The 21,455-nt window shown below is 32.8% G+C and overlaps 1 protein-coding gene across 2 annotated transcripts in view; it reads right to left on the bottom strand.

The window, feature by feature from the left end:
* The window catches only part of LOC145277944 (guanine nucleotide-binding protein G(s) subunit alpha-like), a 458,077-nt gene that overhangs the window by 230,320 nt on the left and 206,302 nt on the right, over positions 1 to 21,455 (bottom strand). For both annotated transcript variants that reach the window (XM_080130029.1, XM_080130030.1), the window contains exon 5: positions 10,658 to 10,777. In XM_080130029.1, coding sequence (XP_079986155.1) covers positions 10,658 to 10,777 — 120 coding nt within the window. The remainder of the gene's footprint in view (positions 1 to 10,657; positions 10,778 to 21,455) is intronic.

Raw genomic sequence — 21,455 nt, 5'->3', positions numbered from 1 at the left:
CAGCCCTCCGCTGGCAAGGTCATGCTCACAGTCTTCTGGGACCAGGACGGAGTAGTGATGACAGATTTCCTGGTAAAGGGTACCACAATTACAGAATCCTATTATGCTTCACTTTTGAGGAAATTAAGGAAAGCTATCAAAATCAAGAGGCGGGGCAAGATCAGCAAAGCTACCCTCCTCCTGCAGGACAACGCTGCGGTCCACAACTCGCATGTCGCCAGATCAGAAGCACGGGCATGTGGTTATGAAATTCTTCCCCATCCTCGCTACTCTCCTGATCTTGCACCCTCTGACTTTCACCTCTTCCCAGCCATGAAGTTGTTTTTGAAAGGAAAGCGTTTCCCAGATGATGCAGCCTTGATTTCTGAAGTCACATCGTGGTTGGAGGACAAACCTGGGGTGTTCTACAAAAACGGTTTCCAGAGCTGCATCAAACGATGGGAAAAATGCATAACTCTGGGTGGTTCCTCTGTAGAGAAAGACTAATAACTGTGCCAAGTTTCGTTGCTCTACTGCTATGGGAAGTGGGTCAGGGGCATTACTTATTGCACACCCCTCATATCTTAGGGCTTTATTTTACTAATTATCTTTGAAATAGACCCAGAAAACTAATATTTATCTTTCAGGGGATTTTTACAATTAATTTATTTAACTTTAAAATTTAGCTGAATTTGTTAGTTTCTGAATGTCATTATGAAAACATTTTTTTTTCACATGTACAAATATTTTTTTTTCCTTTTGGAAATTAACTTTAGGCTTTAATCTTTCAAATACAATCAAAAAGTAATTGGAAACTTACAAAAAAATTATGATAAACCGGCTTTCAAAACTATGCCCCCCCCCATCAGTTTTCCGCTATTAATGCCTGTACTTAATTTATAATGTACAGAATTCAGCTCTTCAAGAAGGGGCACTCTAATTTGGGAAAAAATTAAAATTCTCCCAGTCTAAAAGAATTTATTTTTCACTGACCAAGGACAGAAAAGATAAAGTGTAATATCAGAACAGGTACTACACTTTAAATTATTTATTTGCTAAACATAACATAGAACAAGGTCATCAAAAGTGTGGGAATGTGGAGATCGTTGGTTATCCTCTATCTTACAGTATTTTATACTTAACTAGAATCATTTCACTCACCACAATACCACATTTACTTCTATTCACAATAGCATCAATATGTTGAATATATATATATAGTATTTTTAAATAAATATTAATATTTTAAATAAAAAAAATATTTTCCATAAGATGGCTAAAAAATATTAATAAAATGTGCTAATAATAAATTTATTCAGTGTTAGAAATCCAACCAATAAAACTTCATACAAAAATATCTGCCAGTCTCCCCCTTTTCCAAAAAATCCTTAGGGTTTAAAAAAAAAACTTATCGGTTTGGGTCAAAATTTCCGGTATTCCTTATAACATTGTTATGAATACATAAGTTTCCATCAATGTAAATACCTTATAATTTATGCATGAGTTTCCCAATGTGTACTTTGTATATAAATTATCAGTGAGATACAAATAAAAAAGTAAACATATCCGTTATTTATAGATTTTGTTCCATCACAAAATTAATGAAAGAAAATAACTGACGTAAACAAATTGTTAGTTGATATTGTGAAAATAAATTTGGCATATCTATATCTTAAACTCATTGTTCTATTTGTAGTAAGTAAAACTCCAAATATCGGAACATTTCTATATAAACAAATTTAAATCGATGACATTTAATGACCTCTTTCGATAGGGATAGCGGGGGTCTATAATACTCATATGCTGTAGTTGTGTTTTTTGGGGCGCGTTTGTTATTGGAATCGGTATCGGAAATTGTATCGGAATCGCAAATTTAGAAGAGAATCAGTAATTGTATCGAAATTGGGAAAAATATTGGAATCGTCCCATCACTAGTTTCATCATGCCACCTCACATCTTCAAAGTTGGCTTGAAAGTCGAGTGTCTATTCTACCTGATTATTTCAGTCATCACTAAATCAAATACATAAAAGATAAGTTTATACATTTTTCAAAGAGATTCTTAAATGAAAGCAAAGGTGGGTAGTTGGTTGCAGAAAGATTTAATTCTCAAATCTGGATTGTGTTACAAAACCCAACTCACTTCTGATACAATACATGTTGATGTTGACGATGATGAAATGCTGAGAGTATCCTGTACCTCTATAAAGCCACCATTTACCCATGCATGGAGTACTGTTACCACATCTGGGCTGATGCATCTACTGCTAGTCTCTTCCTCTTGGACAAGGTCTAAAGAAAAGTCTCTAATCTAATAGGTCCCAAATTGTCAACTAAGCTCCAACTCCTATCCCATCGCTGTAATGTTGTTCCCCCCTCGGCGTACATACCCCCGACAAATCCGCTTAGCAACAAAATCACGCCCCTTTACTGTTGAGGTCCCTGAATGCCGAAAAGCCTTCTACTCTAATAAATATTCCAGATGGCACTCAGTGTCTGTTATCAGTACATCATTACTCTTTAAGCAGTGACCAGCATGTATTACTCACCTTTGTTGGATGATTAATAGGTTGAGAGATAAATGATTGTACAACTGCCGTTTCGTTGAATGCTGCTTCTAGGATGTGTTCAAAAAAGAGGATACAGTATCCGATCTTATAATACTGGGAGTCATTGCACTTGTCTTAAAATATGCAACATGATCTACTAAACTCCACAAAAGGCAGCAATATCTGAAGCCCACTGATACTGCACTCCTGGCACCATTTTCAAAACATCACTGACAACCAACCACCCCCAGTACTAAATCAACTCATGCCTACCTAGCTAATAGTTTATACACTTTAAAGGCTGCCACATCACAAGTGAATTCAGCTTAAGCTGTCTATGCACAACAACTTACTTGTACTTGGACTCATAATGGCATTCACCCAGGATGGATTGAACTGGGTCCAAACAAGTTCACCTTGTCAATCAACAGCTGGATCTTCAACATACTTCAGCCATTCCAGCACTGCATACCAAAAACAAGGAGTCCAATTACTAGCTCCATTCATGCCTGCCGTCATCATTTTAATACAACCAGTGTGTGTGATAGGGTTTACTGACTTGTGGATGAATTCCTGCACAGGCCGTTCAAGAATGTATCTAAACAAGCAGAGTCTCCTTTTAAGAAGAGTCTCCATGATTCTGGCAATGTTGCATTTTGCACGGATAGTGCAGTTTGGGATTTGGCCGGAGAGATGAATTCATAAGATGTATTGTAAGCAGTATATGTCAAAGATTTCAAGTACCTAAAGATATTCTTTGAGCAGGAGTCAAGTATTTCAGCCATACAATAGTATTGCATGCATTAGTGCTGCATATATATCCTCAATTTTGTTGAGAGTTTGCTCCCTTGTTAAGATAACAATCTACTCTGAAGAGTTCAGAAGAGTGTGCAAGCATGATCTTATATGAATTGCTTACTGTGACTGTAAAGGTTGAACTAAGATATTTGAAATGTTCAACTTCTTTGACAACAGGGCCATTGAAAATGATCAGAACTCGTTTGGAAAGGTGTAGTTAGCTGACAAGTCCTTTGTTTTAGAGGCACTGATCATCATGCACATATGTCTGACAGTTGTCTTGAATGGCAAGATTGTCTGCACAATCCAAGTTGATAATAGAACAATCACATCAAATTTGTATGCTTGTAAAGTCCACATGCACAGTGAGCTCCAGGTTACTATGGCAAAATTGAGCTTCATTTGTTCAACAGAGTATAATTGTGGCAAAGGTAAGCACTCTCTTAATCAGGTTCGCCTCAACTACCTGATTCTGGAACCAGCCTGAAGCCTGAATGCTAAAATCCTGAATTACTAAATATCTGAACAAATTTTATATATATATATATATATATATATATATATATATATATATATATATATGTATATATATATATATATATACATATATATATATATATATAACCAAATGGATTAGGTCCTTGTTAATGAAGCTAGGGATGGCTTGTCGCCGGGTTCGAACATATCGATTGGTGACACTCTGCACTAATGATTCCTGAAAGGATGAAACACTAGTGTCTGTAGGTATTTAATAATTATTATAGTAAATAATTTTATAAAATCAACAGTATATATATATATATATATATATATATATATATATATATACTAGCAAGGTGACCCGACGTTGCTCGGAATTGAATGACGATCAACAAATGTTTCACACTCCCATAATTTTATTGCTATCGAAATCAATGAAATAGCCCATTTTTCAATCAAATTGATTGATTGCCTGCTCTAAGTGGGGACCCATCACGATGCACCTGGCAGAAGCTTCACATGCCTCTCATAGTTCACAATATATTGTAGTCTACATTGCATTGTAGAGAACTTACTGTTGAGTTTATAAAATTATTTTTATATATAATGTCTTGCATTAAATTATGAATTTTTAAGATGGCGATTGATAATTTATATTATTTGGATTATTCAAACTACTGTTCTATCTGTGGTAAGTTTTCGAGTGGTGTTCTTTGGTGTTTGGTCAAGATTTCTTTGGATAATTATTTCGGTGGACGGTTTCTTTTAAACTGTCCATCTTTTAATATGTATTGTTGTTATTACATATTAGTTTTGCTCAATGTTGTCAGTAATGGACAATTCCGTTCTTGACATTATATGGATAGCGGTAGTTGAAATTTAGACATTGTTCCGTGAAAGTTGGTTTTCGATATACAGATGACCTAAACCTCTGATCAGTGCAAGTTATCAGCACACCTAAAAATGATAATGTGTTCTTATGTTCTTTTTCTATTATAAACTGCATAGATGGACAGAGTTCACATGGTCCAATAATGTTTAAAGATCTTCCTGGTGAGGCTAGAGTATGAAGGTGTCATCCATATAGTGTAGCTAAAAGTGTTGATCCTAATGCCATTTCCTCAAAGTATTCCATGTATACATTGGTCAGTACTGGGGACAATGGTGATTCTATAGTTAGATCTTTTTCCAACCAATATATATATATATATATATATATATATATATATATATATATATATATATATATATCAGATCCTATCATGAAGTATGTAGTTACTACACAGAAGGTCAACATCTCCAATTATATTATCAATTAGGATGCAAGTGCATTCCTCCAATGAAGTATCTAAAGTCAGCTTATTCCATACTACAGGCAGAGCCTCATCAGTGAGTACTTTCATGAACATTACATCAGACTCACTAGCTGGCAGGAATTAATGGGAGCATTGTTGATTTTTTTCCACAAATTGAACTGAATCCCACTAATTGGGATAATTTTATTTACCAGCAAAGGATGATATGCTGAACCTGAGTTGCTGACAATAGGCCTTAATAGAGTACAGTCTTTGTGAATCTTAGGAAAGCAATATAAGTGTAGTAGCCTGCTCTAATGCTGAATTAGCTGTCTATATTTTGCAGATGGTATTAGGTCTTTGTTTTTTCTGAGAATCTGTGACAACTTCCTCTCTGTTTTCAAAGTTAGATTCTTTTTTCACTTTACAGTAACCACTAGATCCTATTAGATCTATCAATTTCTCAGAATATTCCACTCTATCCATTAACACTATAGCATTGCCAAGTACTAGGTAATATTCGGTAGTAAGTGACACTCTTATGAAGATTGAAGGTTCAGTGCAAGCTATACAAAGAATACAATTGCAAATTACTTAAGACTCCTTATATACATATAACTAAAGTAAAACTCCAGAAATGTTTCCTTCAATTACATAGGAAGAAATTTATCAGTAAGGATACTTACAACAGGATTTGGCCTGTGGGTTCACAATGACCTAGAATGTACGGGCTACCTAAGATCCACAAGAATATGGTCCCTTTAAGACCTATTCTTTCCATGATTGGCTCACCCCAACATAAACTGGCCAAATGGTTGTCCGAGATCCTTGAGCCTGTACTAAAAGAATTCTCAGGTAATTACATTGTGGATCCTTCCGTTTCGCTGCTACTGTGCGGGAACTTGATTGTAATTCACAAACTTTTTATCTTCTTTCGATGTTACTACAAATGTACCCCTTGATGAAGCCATTCAAATGTGTGCTGACATGCTTTATCGTAGCACACTAACCCCTCCCGTTTTTCCTGAGAATATTTTCCTAGCCACTAAATCAGTTTGTTTTAATTCCAATGACATAATGTATTAGCAGGTCAATGGGGTAGCTATGGGCAGTCCTTTGGGTACTATTCTCTCAAATATTTTTCTAGGCTTTCAGGAATCTTTACTGTTCACTCGGGTTTCATTATTGGCATCACTTGGATGACACTTTTGTCTCCCCACGAAGTAAGTGACTTTTTCCTGAATTTAAATAGTTTCCACTCTGCACTCAAGTTCACTATGGAGGAAGAGCAGAATGACTCTTTACTCTTTTTGGACGTCCTTGTAGAAAGGACAGAGAATCGGTTCAGTACAACTATATACAGGAAACTGACTTTTACAGGCCTGTATATTAGTTGGAATTCTTTTGCTCCTATCAATAGAAAAATCAGTTTAATCAAGACTTTGGTCCACTGTGTTCTCATCATGATTTGCTCAGCTAGCAAACTTGATAAAGAATTGAAGAAGATAACTGATATCTTTGCGAAAAGTGGTTTTCCTGAGGGTATAATCTCTAGGCATATTCACCAAGCACTTGCTAAATTTAATACAAACCATTTCTTTGGCCTAGCTAAGAGTCCAGTTTATCTGAAATTCCCTTATATTGGTTCTATCAGTAAAGGGTCTGTCAATAAAATTACTTCGGTTGTATCTCACTGTTTCTATACGGTGCAGCCTCGTGTGATGTTCGGCACTAAAACTGCCTTCCCAGCTTTTAAGAAAGATCCACTTCCTACACTACAAAAAAGTTTAGCTGTATACCAATTTAAATGTCAATGTGATGCTGACTATGTAGGTCATACGTTTCAACGTCTGAGAGTTAGATTGGCACAGCATGTTCCTGCATGTTTTCTAAAGTACCAGGGGTCGAAAATAAACACATTGTTGAACACATCTGGGCATTAACAGAACTCATCCAGGCATTTACAGAACACATCCTCACCAATTCATGAATCATCAATTGGTGCGCACTTGTATGACAATAATGCATGCAGTGAAATGTATTCGGACGGTTGCTTTCACATTACACACAAGGCCTGTTCCAAACAGCATCTCAGTATTTTGGAGGGCGTAAGTGTACTAATAAACAGACCATTGCTCTGTAGGCAAAAGGAGCTGTTGCATAAATTAGACCCTTTTGAAGAGCTCTAATTAACAAACAAAACAAAACAAAAAAAAAATTTCTACATTGCGTCAGCATTCTTTGTTTCTGCATTTATTTGCAGATAAGTTGATTTTTCCCCCCTACCTTGAGTTCTGATTTATGAACGACATATCACGAGTGATTCATTCATTTATCTAATTTTCCTCGTGTGATTTTTATCCTCGCCTCCATTTTGAATTATGTGTAAATTGTTTTATTTTAATCGTTACCAACATAATCTATTGAAAAGGGTCAGTCAAAAGGTTCCTTGATGTTCTTATTTTACTTTTTTTTTATTCAAATTATTTTTTAGTCAAATAGTCTTTTGACAATTTTCTCCTGTCTATTTTTTTTCTCTTCTTCCATCAATTCAAAAAAATAATTCTAAGTTTGTGTTACTAAAAGAGTTTTTAAGTTTATTATATGCGCTAAGGGAGCTAGGAAATAGTTTTTGATCCAACTGTAATTCATCACCTATAGTGTAGAATGAGGACAACAACCATGACACAGCTACAAACTTGCAAATTTATAAATCTAAGCTGGTAACAGTTTACCTCCTAAATTCTCATCATAACAAATTTTAAGGAAAAGGGATAAGGAGCTCAATATTTAAAATCTATTAGTACTACCAGTAAGACCTGACATTCCTAGGAATGAATGAGGATCAACAAATGTTCCACACTTTCAATATTTTTATTGTCATCAAAATCAGTGAAATTGCCTATTTTTAAATCAAATTGATTGATTTGCCTGCTCTAGTCAGGGACCCATCATGGTGCACAAGGAGGAAGCTTCACATACCCTCCTGTAGTGACAATCAACAATACATTGTAGTGCACTGTAAAGAACCTACTGTTGATTTCATAAAATTATTTTTATACAATGGCATAATTATTTTATATAATTTTTATCTAAATTTAAAATGCTGAAGTCAAGTATCATTGTTCAACTGTGCTCTAAACATAACCATTCATTAAAGAACCTACTGTTGACTTTATAAGTCAGGTCCTTCTACTTGTGTGATAAAACTTCTCAAATACATTTGTGATGTTAGGCAGTATAAGGGTGTTCCTTCTTTAATCAGATTTTTCGATTATTAACTTTTTATATTTATCAGAAACATTCCGATATAAAACCTATCTAAGAAACTCCCAGATACATGAAATACATTTGCGTGAAATTAAAAAAAAATTGGTTCAGCTGTTTTAGAGTCCATAGGAAACCAACTCACACACACAGACAGATACACACACAGAAAGACAAAGTGCCTTTTATATATAAGTAGAGATATTAAATATTTAGGGTTTTTTTAGGGGTAAATTTAGGGTTTTTTTTGTATATTGATATTCATATTAAAAACCCTTTTTTCTATTTAGTTAAAAAGAAAATACAACTTTGTTATATATGAGTTGTGGAATTGCATTCATCTGCAAAAGATCTAGCTAATTTGCATATTCTTTTAAACAGTATTTTCATAAATTCCCTATTAGATATTTTTTTGGTTTTCTAACGGGATGATCATCTTTAGTTAACTATTACGTGTAATTATATTCATGTAGCTATTCTACGATTTATACTTGCGTAATATTTGCATAAAAAGGCTACAGTAAACACAAACCTCTTTCTATATATATTTATGCATGCGTATATATATTTGTTTAAAAAATTTTGCCTACCAAACTCCTTTGTCAGTTTTTAGTCTAGAAACATGAAACTTCATATATAGGGTATTTGCACCCATGTGAAACTTTATATTTGGGTTTTAGCTGGGGAAAATCGATGCAAAAGTGCGAAAATTAAAAAAAATGAAATTCGCCAGGTGAAGGTCGAACGACAGCATTACGAATACGCATGTGTAATGTAATAGCTATTGGTTCGTGTTTTAATTTTTAGCTTTGTAGCAAACGTGTCTTCATAGCTCAAGCACATGAAAAAGTAAATCATAAGCTAAACGTTTTGGTTTCAATTCTCGGTGGTGGTGCAGGAGTCAATTTTTTCAAACTTATTACTATGTATTGGGTCCAATATAATATAATAATAAATACAGAATCTGCATTAATCAAAATATCATAATTAAACGTATTTTACGACTGGGCAATGTTGGGCAGCCTGCTAGTATTAAATATAATTAGATTCTTCTTAGACAATAGGACCATCCAGGTTGTCATTGATGGACATACATCCAAACAGCATAACATTAATGCAGGAGTGCCTCAGGATCCTTGGACCACTATTATTCCTGATATTCATCAACAACCTCCCTGATAATATTGTGTCCGAGATGGGTACATTTGCTGATGATGCAACGCTCTATAACATGTATGATGGAAGAACAGATTTACACAAATTCAAGACAATGACAGAATCCTTAGAAAATGACCTCCAGACTGTAGTTGGATGGTAACATTTAATGCTGGTGAGACTAAGCTGCTCTTTTTTAACAATTACAAGAAGCCTCTCCAACCATCGATATCCATGACAAATAACACCGTACCTGAGAATTTTTGCTTCAAACTCCTCAGTTTAACATTCACAGGCAATATGAACTGGAACAAATAAATTGAGGACATTGTCAAGGCTGCTGCAAAAAAGGTGAGTTTTCTCTATTGTGCTAGAAGACTACTCACACCTGAGAGTATCTTGTATCTTTACAAAGCCACCATTCACTCAGGCATGGAGCATTGTTATCACATCTGGGCTGGTGCATTTGCCGCTAGTCTTTCCCTATTGGATAAGGTCCAAAAAAGAGTTTTCAGTCTAATAGGTCCCACTTTGTCAACTAAGCTCCAACCTCTCTCCCATTGCTGCAATGTTGCACACTTGTACCTGTTTTACAAGTAGTTTAATGGAATATGCTCTGATGAACTTATTGCACTTGTGCCCACTTGATGTATATGTTCCTGACAAACCCGCTTAACAACAAAATCATACCCCTTCACTGTTGAGGTCCCTAAATGCTAGAAAGCTTTCTACTCTAATAATTTCTTCCCTTGAACAGCAAGACTTTCGAATTCCTTTCTTGCTACCCGCTTCTCTGATTGTACTGATATGCAAAAGTTAAAATGTAATGTACACTAACATCTTGTTCATCTTCCCTAAGCATGGTCCCAAATGGTAGCTCTTACGTCCAAGTGGTGATATGCCTTGTTTGGGGTGAAAATGAGTAAAAATTAAAAAAAAAAAAGAAAGAATCTAAATGTGATTCGACTTGTGGGAGGCTTTTGTGTGGTTAATTGTATGAATTTTAAGTAATCAAGATGGGGTTGATATATGACTTCCTGGGATGAATTTTTTTTATATATTACAATTGATATACCTCTATGTATGGAGTGTGAGTGTGAGTATAGGCATATGAAACATGAAAGATCAAACTTACTGGTGGATAATTAAAATCTTGTTGACTTGCAACTTCTTGAATGTAATTGACCCTGAATTTTAAGCTCGGATCATCCAGCTCTACATGTGGGTTTAATGTACTCATAGCCCCTGTTATGGTCTGAAATTAAAAAGAAAAATCATATTTAATACAAATCCAAGATATTATGAAAGGAAATAGTTATGATACTTTTAATAAACAGATAAAAAATAACATGCACACACACACACACACAGAAAAAGATAAAAGGAATGGAAATATGTAGTCTGCAAAAACATAAATTTTAAGAAACATTAATTGTAGTGTTTATAGGCACTTATCCCCTCCCCTCCCAAAATAGTTGAATTCAAAGCAAACATGGATAATGTCTTACATTGACATATTTTATTTCAGAAAGATCTGATGCATATTTTCAAATTTTCTATATTTAGAGTTTAAACACACACACACACACACACACACACATCAGAAATTCCACATTAGACCTAGATAGTAATGCATCTGAAAAATCGTTATCATATTTTGATTAAATATTTCCTTTTCTTTGAGCCATGTTGATAAGATAAATTAATTAAAATTAATTACTTCCAGTAAATACTTTATCTGACTACAACCATTTATGTCACTCATATTTTTTTCTGCAGCAAATTTATATTCAAATGTAGAATGGAAAGTCTACTTGTTAAGTTAAAAACTTGGAGGAATCCTATGGAAATTAAAAGTTTGAGAATGAAGATTATCCAAACCAAATTGATAACTCCTAACTCTTCCACTTACGACACAGATCGGGATACTATGTCTCCCAGGTGTTATATACCAGTTATACACATTTGGCAGTCGGATTGGCATATAATCACATTCTTATTTGTTGTTCAATATATTTTGTTTCCACTAAATACTGACTTGTGTCTTTCTTTTGGATCCTTACTAGTCCGCAGCACTAATCAACCAGTTGACTGTATTATAGTATATCTTTCTTATGGTTTCAAAAATGAATTTCAAAATCGTTTGATTTATGCAAATATCTCAATTGGATCTTACAGAATTCCAGAACAAGAATTCATCTAGTCTGGGAGATCCAGCTAAGTGTTGTTACTATAGGCAACATCACTTGGAATAGGTGAACAATTGCTTGTTTACGTAGTGTGGAATAGCCATAGCAAGAGAATCTTATTCGAGCTGCAAATACCATGCTTTTTTGAATATTCAGTCAGGGTTTACTTGTAGGAGAAAGTATTCTCATGCCAGGTTGTCCTGATAAACCCCTGCACAGGAAGACCGTCAACATTCAAGTATAGTTTCTAGCCCAACATGATTAGCAAAAATACAAGGAATTTGTATTCATATTGAAGTAATTCAATTAGCGGTTCTGGTTTTCCTTGACTGGAAAACTTTCTTGTCACTTAAGCAAAATTTGATTTTAGGGCTTATTTTTGATTAACAAATTCCAACATTTCAATAGCATCCTTAACTCAACTTATTTTTATTGCATAAAATTATTATTTAATCACATCAGATTAAAAAAAAAGCTTCAAAAATGAAATTCAAAATGGTTTGAATTATGCAAATATCTCAATTGGTTCAAAAGTTATGAGAATTTAAAAATAATTTAACTCAGACTCGAAGGTGAGAATTCAGTTAGAAGAAAAAATCATTTAGGACTTGAGTGGTTTTTCAAAAATTAACCCTCATTCCAAACTTCTGCAAAAAATTGCAGACTCCCTACTTTCTACCAGATGTGAAGAAGTCAAAGTTGGAAGTCAAGTCAGCAATTTTTGCAGGAAATTGAATCGAGGTGGGTGTGGGAGTTCCCCCCCCCCTCCCTCTTTTTATTGAGCTAACCACTTCTGAAGCTCTTTTACCCTGCCAGTTTCAAATCTAGCCTGAGGTAGGTAATCAATCTTTGCAGGTGTTAGAATCAGTGCAATATTTTTTTTTTTTAATCAAGTTTGGAATAAATTTTTTTCCAGTCAACTTCCCAGTTTTGCTGTCTATGCTGGACTCTTACATTCCAACTCTGCTTGTTACCAGATAACAAAGTGAAACCGATTATTTTTTATTAATTAATATTTTTAACAGCAAAACAAAAATTTCGAGAATAGTGGCAGTTTCAGTGAGGCAATTCCAGTATTTGGATTGAGATGGTCTTACATTGAGGAAGTAAATAGTGGTTGCCATTTGCTAGGTGATATCATCATCACTATCATTATGATCATTATCAGCAACAGTATCAATGTTACTACTACTACTCTAACCGCCATTGCTGCTGATGCTGCTGCTTTTGCTGTTACCATTACCACCTCTTACCCACTGGCTGTATTTGCAGCAAGTGGCTCTGAAGTGATGAATAATACATAGACCAAATTCCTGTGGCAAGCTTAATGAATCTATAACAATGCCGGGTACACAAGTAGTATTAATAGTACTGTGGCTGTATTTAGAAAAAAGAATAAATAATATCTCCGCAGCGTGGCTGCAAAACTTGGATAAGGAGGGATAACCAAACAGTTGGATGGACAGATTCATGTACATCGTGACATACAAAGAAGAATTATTCATTTAGAGGCCATGAAATAAAACAAACAAAAAAAACTGGTCAAAGAAATTTTTGTGTCTTGTTACAATAATATGATGTAACTAAGGTTTGGTTTGGTTTCGTTTGGTTTGTTTTGGTTTATCTGTGTATTATGTCAAATTAGCCCTTTCTCAGCCATTTAATGTTGAAATAAGATAGTTATAATTTATCTGTTATGTCTTTGAACATTTATTCTTTTAACCTTCTCAATAGAATACTTAAAAGATGTTTTCCCTAAATCATTCCAGATCAAATTATGTTAAATATTTCATCCAATATTTCCCCAAAACGCTTTTAATTAATATTTTTAACACAATTTCTCAGTGTTTTTAATTCGATCTTAAAAGTTGCTACTTTTAAACTAGTTTGGCAATTTGTTCCCAGTATAGATACGTGTGTGTGTGTGTGTGTGTGTGTGTTACTTTTGTTCACACAAAACAAAGCATATTGCCTCTATAATGTAATGATTTGGGGGTGAGGAAACCTAAGTGGAAAGTTGAGTAGAAAGATGCTTGTTCACATTCCATTTAAATTTTTGTATATTGATATGATCAGGGCACAGAGAACAGAAGCTATTAGGGTAGAATATTTTTCCGCATTTAGGGATTTTTACAGTGAAGGAGTTGTATTCTGCTGCTAATCACGTGGATTGGGAATATTTTCGTTGAAGGAGTAACAGTGCAGTAAGTTCATCAGAAGACATTTCATCTAAGTACTTGTAAAACAAGCACAGGGATACAACAATAATATTATTTACATAAATATTTTATTTGAATAAAACTATTTATCTAATGAAAAATGTATTAGCAAACAAGTGAAATATAATTAAATGTAACAATTACAAAAAAATTAAAATTGAAAGTTGATGAAAGTGGCCTAAATTAAAAAGAGTTTTAAATTGTAAAAAAAAAAAACGTCATTTTGCATGAATCAGATTTAAAAAATAGAATAACAAAATATATGATTTGATTAATTTCATATTTAATTTAATAACTTTTCCATATTTTAATTTTAAATAATTGTTATTTACAAAATACTATATATCTATATTTTGTGCATCTTAAAATTTCTGGAACCTTTATTTTATCAAATTTCACATTGTGTCTCCTGAAAACATTTCATAGCTTCCAAGAGGGTCATATGACTCCAATTGAGAAACCTGGGATAAATAGATTCAGTTTTGGAAGTCTGCATTGATAATAAATTTCCAAATTGAAGAGAAATAGCGGAAAAAATAATGTCCACCATATTTATAAATTCCATTAATTATTTGTTAAGATTAATTCCATATAAGGTGCTATTTTATCTGTAGGGTTAGGGGGGTTCATACCAACAACTGATAAGATGAAATAAAAAGATTAAGTGTAAGAGATGATCAGATTGATAAAATTAAATTTTAAATATTTTAAGAAATTGCTTGTAAAATTGTTCTTTTTATATTAAACACTAGCGGGCATACTTGAGGTTACCTGGGAATGAATAAAAAGTCTCGTACTCCTCTGAGCCCCATGTTATCATTTTTATTTTATTATTTTTATATTTAACATTGTTTTTCACAGTTTACGGATGTCTGCCATAATTAGATAAAAATCTTGATACAAAATTAATACCACCATAGGATTTTACGAAATAAGTTTTGTTTCTGATTTTTTTAGATGAGAAATGATAACTTGGATTATTTGGATTATTCAAACTACTGTTCTCATCTTGAGTGTTATTTTTACAATGTTTCAGTTGTAATCTCTGACCTTCTTTAGGCATATCTTGTTGAAGTTTGGAAGTTTTTTGTTTATTCAGGAATTTTTCTGCCATAGGGTAGCATGCTCTCGTTCTATCAGCCATGACTGGGTAGAAGTCATAAGTAATTTGCAATTATATTTTGAGTGTCACATGAACTGATGATTGAACCTTCAATCTCCAGAAGAGTGTAACTGAATTTTACTTTATCCACTACGCCACAGGCCTTGTGAAAATAACACTCAAGATGAGAATGGTAGTTTGAAGAATTCATATAATATGAAACAAGTTGTGTTTAATCTCAGTTTTTGTTTTCAATTACATCACCTGAAAGAGTGAGACGACAAATATGGTACAGACGGTATTGGTATATTTTGAACAATTTTTCTGATCATGGTCATCAACTATAACACAGGACATTCAAAAGAGGCAGGAGAGCACAGTAATTTAAATGTTGTGAAATTGGCAATTTTATGTAAATAACAATACCTCACCAAAGAACACATTACTATGGAGTTGCTTCTCTGAGGGCTACAATATGGTTATCTTCAAATCTTCTTGTTGACAAATACTTATCATAAACTATCTTCATAACTAATCAAATTTTGTTAATTCCTCCACTCATCATCTTAAATCTTTTCATAATATTCTTCATCATTCAATCTATCTACCTCATCAACAATTATCCTTGAGTGGCTTTTGGTTTTAATAACTGCTAACTCATTAGTGAATAAAAGTTTAAATTAAATATATATATACATATATAAAAATACTAAACAATGAGTGTTATTTCCACATGCGAAAGTTACAAAAATACTTGATGAGTTTAGAGCAGAACATGTCATTCCGATTCAAAAATGGATACACCTTTTACCATGAACTCCAAATGAATATCTCTAATGTATCTAGCTGAGAGTTTTCAAGAAAAATTAAAATCATTAGATAACAAAAGAGAAATATTGTTTTTAATTTTTTAAATGAAAAGGAAGTGTGTGTGTGTGTGTGTGTGTGTGTGTGTGTGTGTGTGTGTGTGTCCCCCGTCCAGCTAAAAGTCAAAAACTACATAAGACACATCGCCTTGGACAAAATATAAGCGTATTTTGTTTTTAAATATTTATTCTTTTTCTAAGTCAACTAGAACAGAATTAATTGGCGGGAAGGGGGCATTTAAAGCGATTTTCTAATGTTATTATGTAGTAATTTGTAAAGAAATTGCTTACTCTTGAGAAATACTAATCCCTCAGAGATTATTTACAATTTCTATTTAGTAAAAGGGGGTAAACAAGAAACTTGGTGTTGTCTGGGAACAGTAACTTTAAAACTTGGGATAGTCTGAGAGCCATAACTGAAAGCTGGGGTAATTTTTTTTTTTACTTTTAAAATTATTTTTAATACATCAAAACAAGAGAGAGAAATGGGTAGAAAGGAAAAAAAAGGAGAAACAAGTAAAAATAAAGTTGTTCTTTTTTTGTGTGTGCAATTACATGCCAACAACCTGAAAAAAGTAATAAAATATTTTTGACTTTAGAGTTAGATTCACTTGAAAAATAAAAATAAATAAAATAAAACGATCACCAATATCTTACCCAGAAAGCATAATTGATCACCTAGTTCTTCACCTGATAGTGTACAACAGAGACAAGTAACTATTTTTCTAAATTTCCAAAATCGCTACAATTCAAAAAAAATATTTTTATTTTCAGAACTTATGTTAGATTTTTCTTCTTATACTACTATGTTAAGCTTAGTGCTAGGGTTATGAAAAAAATTTTTTAAGGATCCCATACTTTTTTAGAAACCACACTCATCCACTCTTAACCAGTATTTTTTCATAAAACAAAAAGCATGACTATTAAAAAAAAAAATTATCTTCATAAACTCCAAGTGCAATACGAAAAAGAAGGGGGAGGTCAGTACAAGAAAAATAAAATACGTAAAATGTACTAGTAATTCTAAAATTAAATAAAATATACTAATAGTTCTGAAAAATAAATCATTTTAAAAAAATAGCAGTCATTTTGGAAATACAAAAAAAAAATGGTTACTGGTCCTGTTCTATGTGACGTGGTCAAGAACTAGACGATCAATAATGGTCAGAAAGTAGGTGATCATTTTACACTAAATATAGTGAAGTGAATTCTCACTTTAAAATATTTAATTTAATTTTTTACCAGATATTTTCAAGGTATTGATGTGTAATTGCTTAGAAAAAATTGTAATAAAAATCTCATTTTTATTTTTCCATTAATGGGTGGTGGCAAAGAGTAAAATTTTACCCCGATTTTTTACCTGTAATTTTCACATAAATAACAAATTTATCAAGATTTTTTAAATTTTATTTTTATTCTTTTCAGATACCTAAATTATTGTTTCTATCATTTTGTTGTTAAATATGTTATTAAATACACTTACAAACAAAACAGTTTGATTTTTTCTCTAAATATTTCTTTTACAAATATTTCTCATTATTTTATTTTTGTAAGATATCAAATTTTTAAAAACGTTTTTACATATAAAAAGGAAAGACCCTAAATTTTCTGAGAAAAATATTGGCTAATTTTTCTAAGAAACTGGTAAGTCATTCTGGAGAGGAAGTTATTGCTAAAGTCAAAAAGGAAAAATGGAAGATACAAATATCAAAACAATCCTTGTTTTTTTTTGTTTCTTTTTTTTTGTTTTGTTTTTGAAGATATTTTCTATTTCTTTAGATTGAATAAAACTTTAAATTTTGTATTATTCAGATCATTTGGACTATTACTCACATTTTAGTCGATGTAACTTTCGATCTTCCTTAGAATCTTTACAGAATCTTTATGTCGAACTTAGGAGCTTGTATGAAATTTTGAATTCTATCCTTTACATGTGAGAAGATTATTCTTCTTTTATCAGCCATGACTGGGCAAAAGTCTTAGGAAATTCTTTATTACATTCTTAGTATTGCCAATACTGAGGATTGAACCTTCAACCACTAGAAAACTGTCACTTAGAACTGTCTATAGGTCCATTTTCAATTGAATATGTAATCCTCAGTACAGGCAGTGCTAAGAATATAATTAAAAATTATGTTTCTGAATTTTTGAGATGAGGATTGGTTATTCATATTATTTGAATTCATCGACCGAAATGTTGTGAAAATGATACTCAAGATGAGAACAGTAGTTCAAAGAATCCAAATAATATAAATAATTTAAAACTACTTAAGACTTCTACACGGTCATCTGACTAAACAAGAACAATCTACCCACGTGAATAAAAGGTTCAATTTAAAATGCTGTAAAGATTCCGAAGTTTGACAAAACATACCTGAGAAGGTCAGAGGTTACATTGGTCAAAATGTTGTGAGAATAACATCCAAAATGAGAACAGTAGTCTGAATAAGCCAAATGAAACAAATTATCAGTTTTCATCTAAAAAAAATTCCAAAACATTTTAAATTTTGTTTTAGTGACTGTAAAAATGAGAAAGAAGGAATTTACTGACAGTAAAAAATAGAATTTGTCAAATGTGATAAAAGAATTGAGAAAAATCTGACCCTTTCCCCCTTCTATTTTATCATGGATCCAATTATAATTGAACTTGACCTGCCAATTCTATAGCAACCATTACATCATGGACTCACTACATGCGAGCAAAAAAAAAAAGGTAATATTATGATACAGAATTCTGCATGCACACAAACACCACTCATGAAATGGTTAATAAAATTGAGCCTTTTCTGTAACTTGGTCATATTTGGGACAAATAAACTTCAGTGTATATCTGACTAGTCCATTAAAATTCAGTCACGAAAGATCAAGTTTTTGTTTTATGCGGAAAAACTTTGGTGATCGTCTCATCAGTAGATATGATTCTAAATGGGCTTCACACTCAGTGTATCATATCCCTCCATTGAGTTTTATTCATGAGGTCATCTCAGGATTATTGTCTATGAAAACAATCTACAGACTATTCCTGAATGGAAGAGGTTACCATCACAGCCAAAAACAGGAGAGTGCCAAGAGAGGGGTGTGTCAGAATTATTGGCAATTTTGCATATTGCATTCAATAAGACTTGCAATGCATTTATGCACATTTGGAGCTGATTATTATTATTGAACAGTGATAAAAAAAATTCTGTTGGATATTTATGATTAAAACTTGGTGGTCAAGTCAAATTTTAGGCATAGACTGAATTTTATTCATATCAAATACAATTGGATTATAGAAAGGATTGCTAATTTTATTATCTACTAGCATGTGTGCCCGGTGTTGCCCGGGTGTTAGGAGGTGTATGTTGAGCAAAAAAAAAAAAAAAAAAGTGGTAGTAGGAAGGCAGGCTCGAACCCATACCGCGAAGGAGGAAAAGAACGGGAAAAAAACTTGACATCTTTGCTGTTATGACCACCGCCAAACCGGAAGTGACATAGGTTTGAATTAAAGCTAAACAAATTGGCGGAGGAGTTTGGTAGAGTTCTCAAAGGTCAAATCGTTGAACTTTGACCCCTTAACAGCAAATTTCTGACCAAAAACAAATCACATAGATTTCCCCAAATCTCGGTACCCAGTATATCAAATTTCGAGTCTGTAGACTAAAAATTGACAGAGTTATTGCATAGGTAAATGTAGACAGACAGACAAACACTTTCACTTTTATAGATATACTAGTATGGGTGCTCAGCGTTGCTCGGGTGTTTGGAGGTGTATGCTGAGCAAAAAAAAAAAAAAAACCCAAAACGGTCAATTTTTTTAGCTTTGACCCCTATTATGACCAATTAAAATTTATTATTTTGGGCTCAAATCAAGTTATTAAGTTAGATCCATATGCAAGGGACCTATATCTAAAATTTCAAGTGTGTAGACCCAAAATTGTGGGAGGAGTTTGGTAGAGTTCTCAAAGGTCAAATCATTGAACTTTGACCCCTTAACAGCCAAATTTCTGGCCGAAAACTGATCACATAGATATTCCCAAATCTCAGTACCCTGTATATCAAATTTTGAGTCTTTAGACTAAAAATTGACAGAGTTATTTCGAAAGGAAATTTACACAGATAGACACACAGATACGTTCACTTTTATAGATATACTAGCATGGATGCCCGGCGTTGCTCGAATATTTGGATGTGTATGCTGAGCAAAAAAAAAAAAAAAAAAAAAAAAAAAACGGTCAATTTTTTAAAACTTTAACCCCTATTATAACCCTTTAACATTTATTGTTTTGGGTTCAAATCAAGTTATTAAGTTAGATCCATGTCCAAGAAACCTATATCTAAAATTTCAAGTGTTTACACCCAAAATTGTTGGAGGAGTTTGGTAGAGTTCTCAAAGGTCAATTCGTTAAACTTTGACCCCTTAACAGCTAAATTTCTGGCCGAAAACAAATCATATAGATTTTCCCAAATCTCGGTACCCAGTATATCAAATTTCGAGTCTGTAGACTAAAAATTCACAGAGTTATTGCGTAGGGAAATGTACACAGACAGACACACAGACACGTTCACTTTTATAGAAATATAGATTTTCAATGGTGACTTTGTGTGTGTGCATGTACGTGTAGGGGAGGCTCACTATATATAAAAGAATATTTAAATAAATGGTATTGGGTGCAAAAATTTTTCACAATGGGACTATTTAAAAAAAATAATAAAATATCTTTTTTCATAGAGAAGGGATCATTGCAAAGAAGTGCTTCGAAATGCTCCGATGACTATTGGGGCATCACATACAAAAAAAATTGGATTATTTCCAAAAATAATAATACGTCCTTTTCTTGGTTATAATAAACAAGCATGAACAACATTTTTATTTTTTTAATTTATGGAGAATAAATGTGGGATTATTTCTCATGGAGAAAACGTAAATTATTAATTATGTGAACCGACATATTTTCATTGGAAGAAAATTTTCATTTCAGAAGTCTTTTATGTTTGTATAAATCATGCCAGAGACAATGTGATTGATATTTAATATACGATATCAAATCTGCAGTATACAAGAAAAGAAGTGAAACTAACACATACAAATTTAGTCATATTTTACAAGATGAATAAACATTTGTCAAATAAAAAATAAATTAAATTAAAATCATTTCTAGAAAGTAAAAATGTAATGTCTGTTTTACATGCTGACATGTTATGGTTAGATGCTTCTTTTAGATGAAAATTGATGATTTGTATTATTTAATTGTCCAACTCAGAAATTCCTGTATGGAATTTCGATAACGATTCTCAAGTTTAACAAGACACACCTGAAGAAGTAGTCTCATTAATAAAAATGCTGGCATATGTTAGCTTTTAGAAATTGATTTGCAAAATGAACCATATCACTGGTCAAATCTTTATTTGTTTCAAGCACATCCTCATCACTTCCTCCCAGGTTTTCCTTGATCTCCCCTGCAAAGTAATCATGCTATCTCAACTGTTCTTCATTTAAAACCGAAGCATTTTTATTCATTCTTTCAATGTGTCCAAATTAATAAAATCTTTTGTTTTGCATGCATCTCCTTATACT

This window comes from Euprymna scolopes, chromosome 6 (genome assembly GCF_053919585.1).
Source record: "Euprymna scolopes isolate OS-2025 chromosome 6, ASM5391958v1, whole genome shotgun sequence".
Taxonomy (NCBI): Eukaryota; Metazoa; Mollusca; class Cephalopoda; order Sepiida; family Sepiolidae; genus Euprymna; species Euprymna scolopes.
The sequence above is the reverse complement of the archived record's forward strand: the minus strand, read 5'-3'. Positions and strand labels throughout refer to the sequence as shown.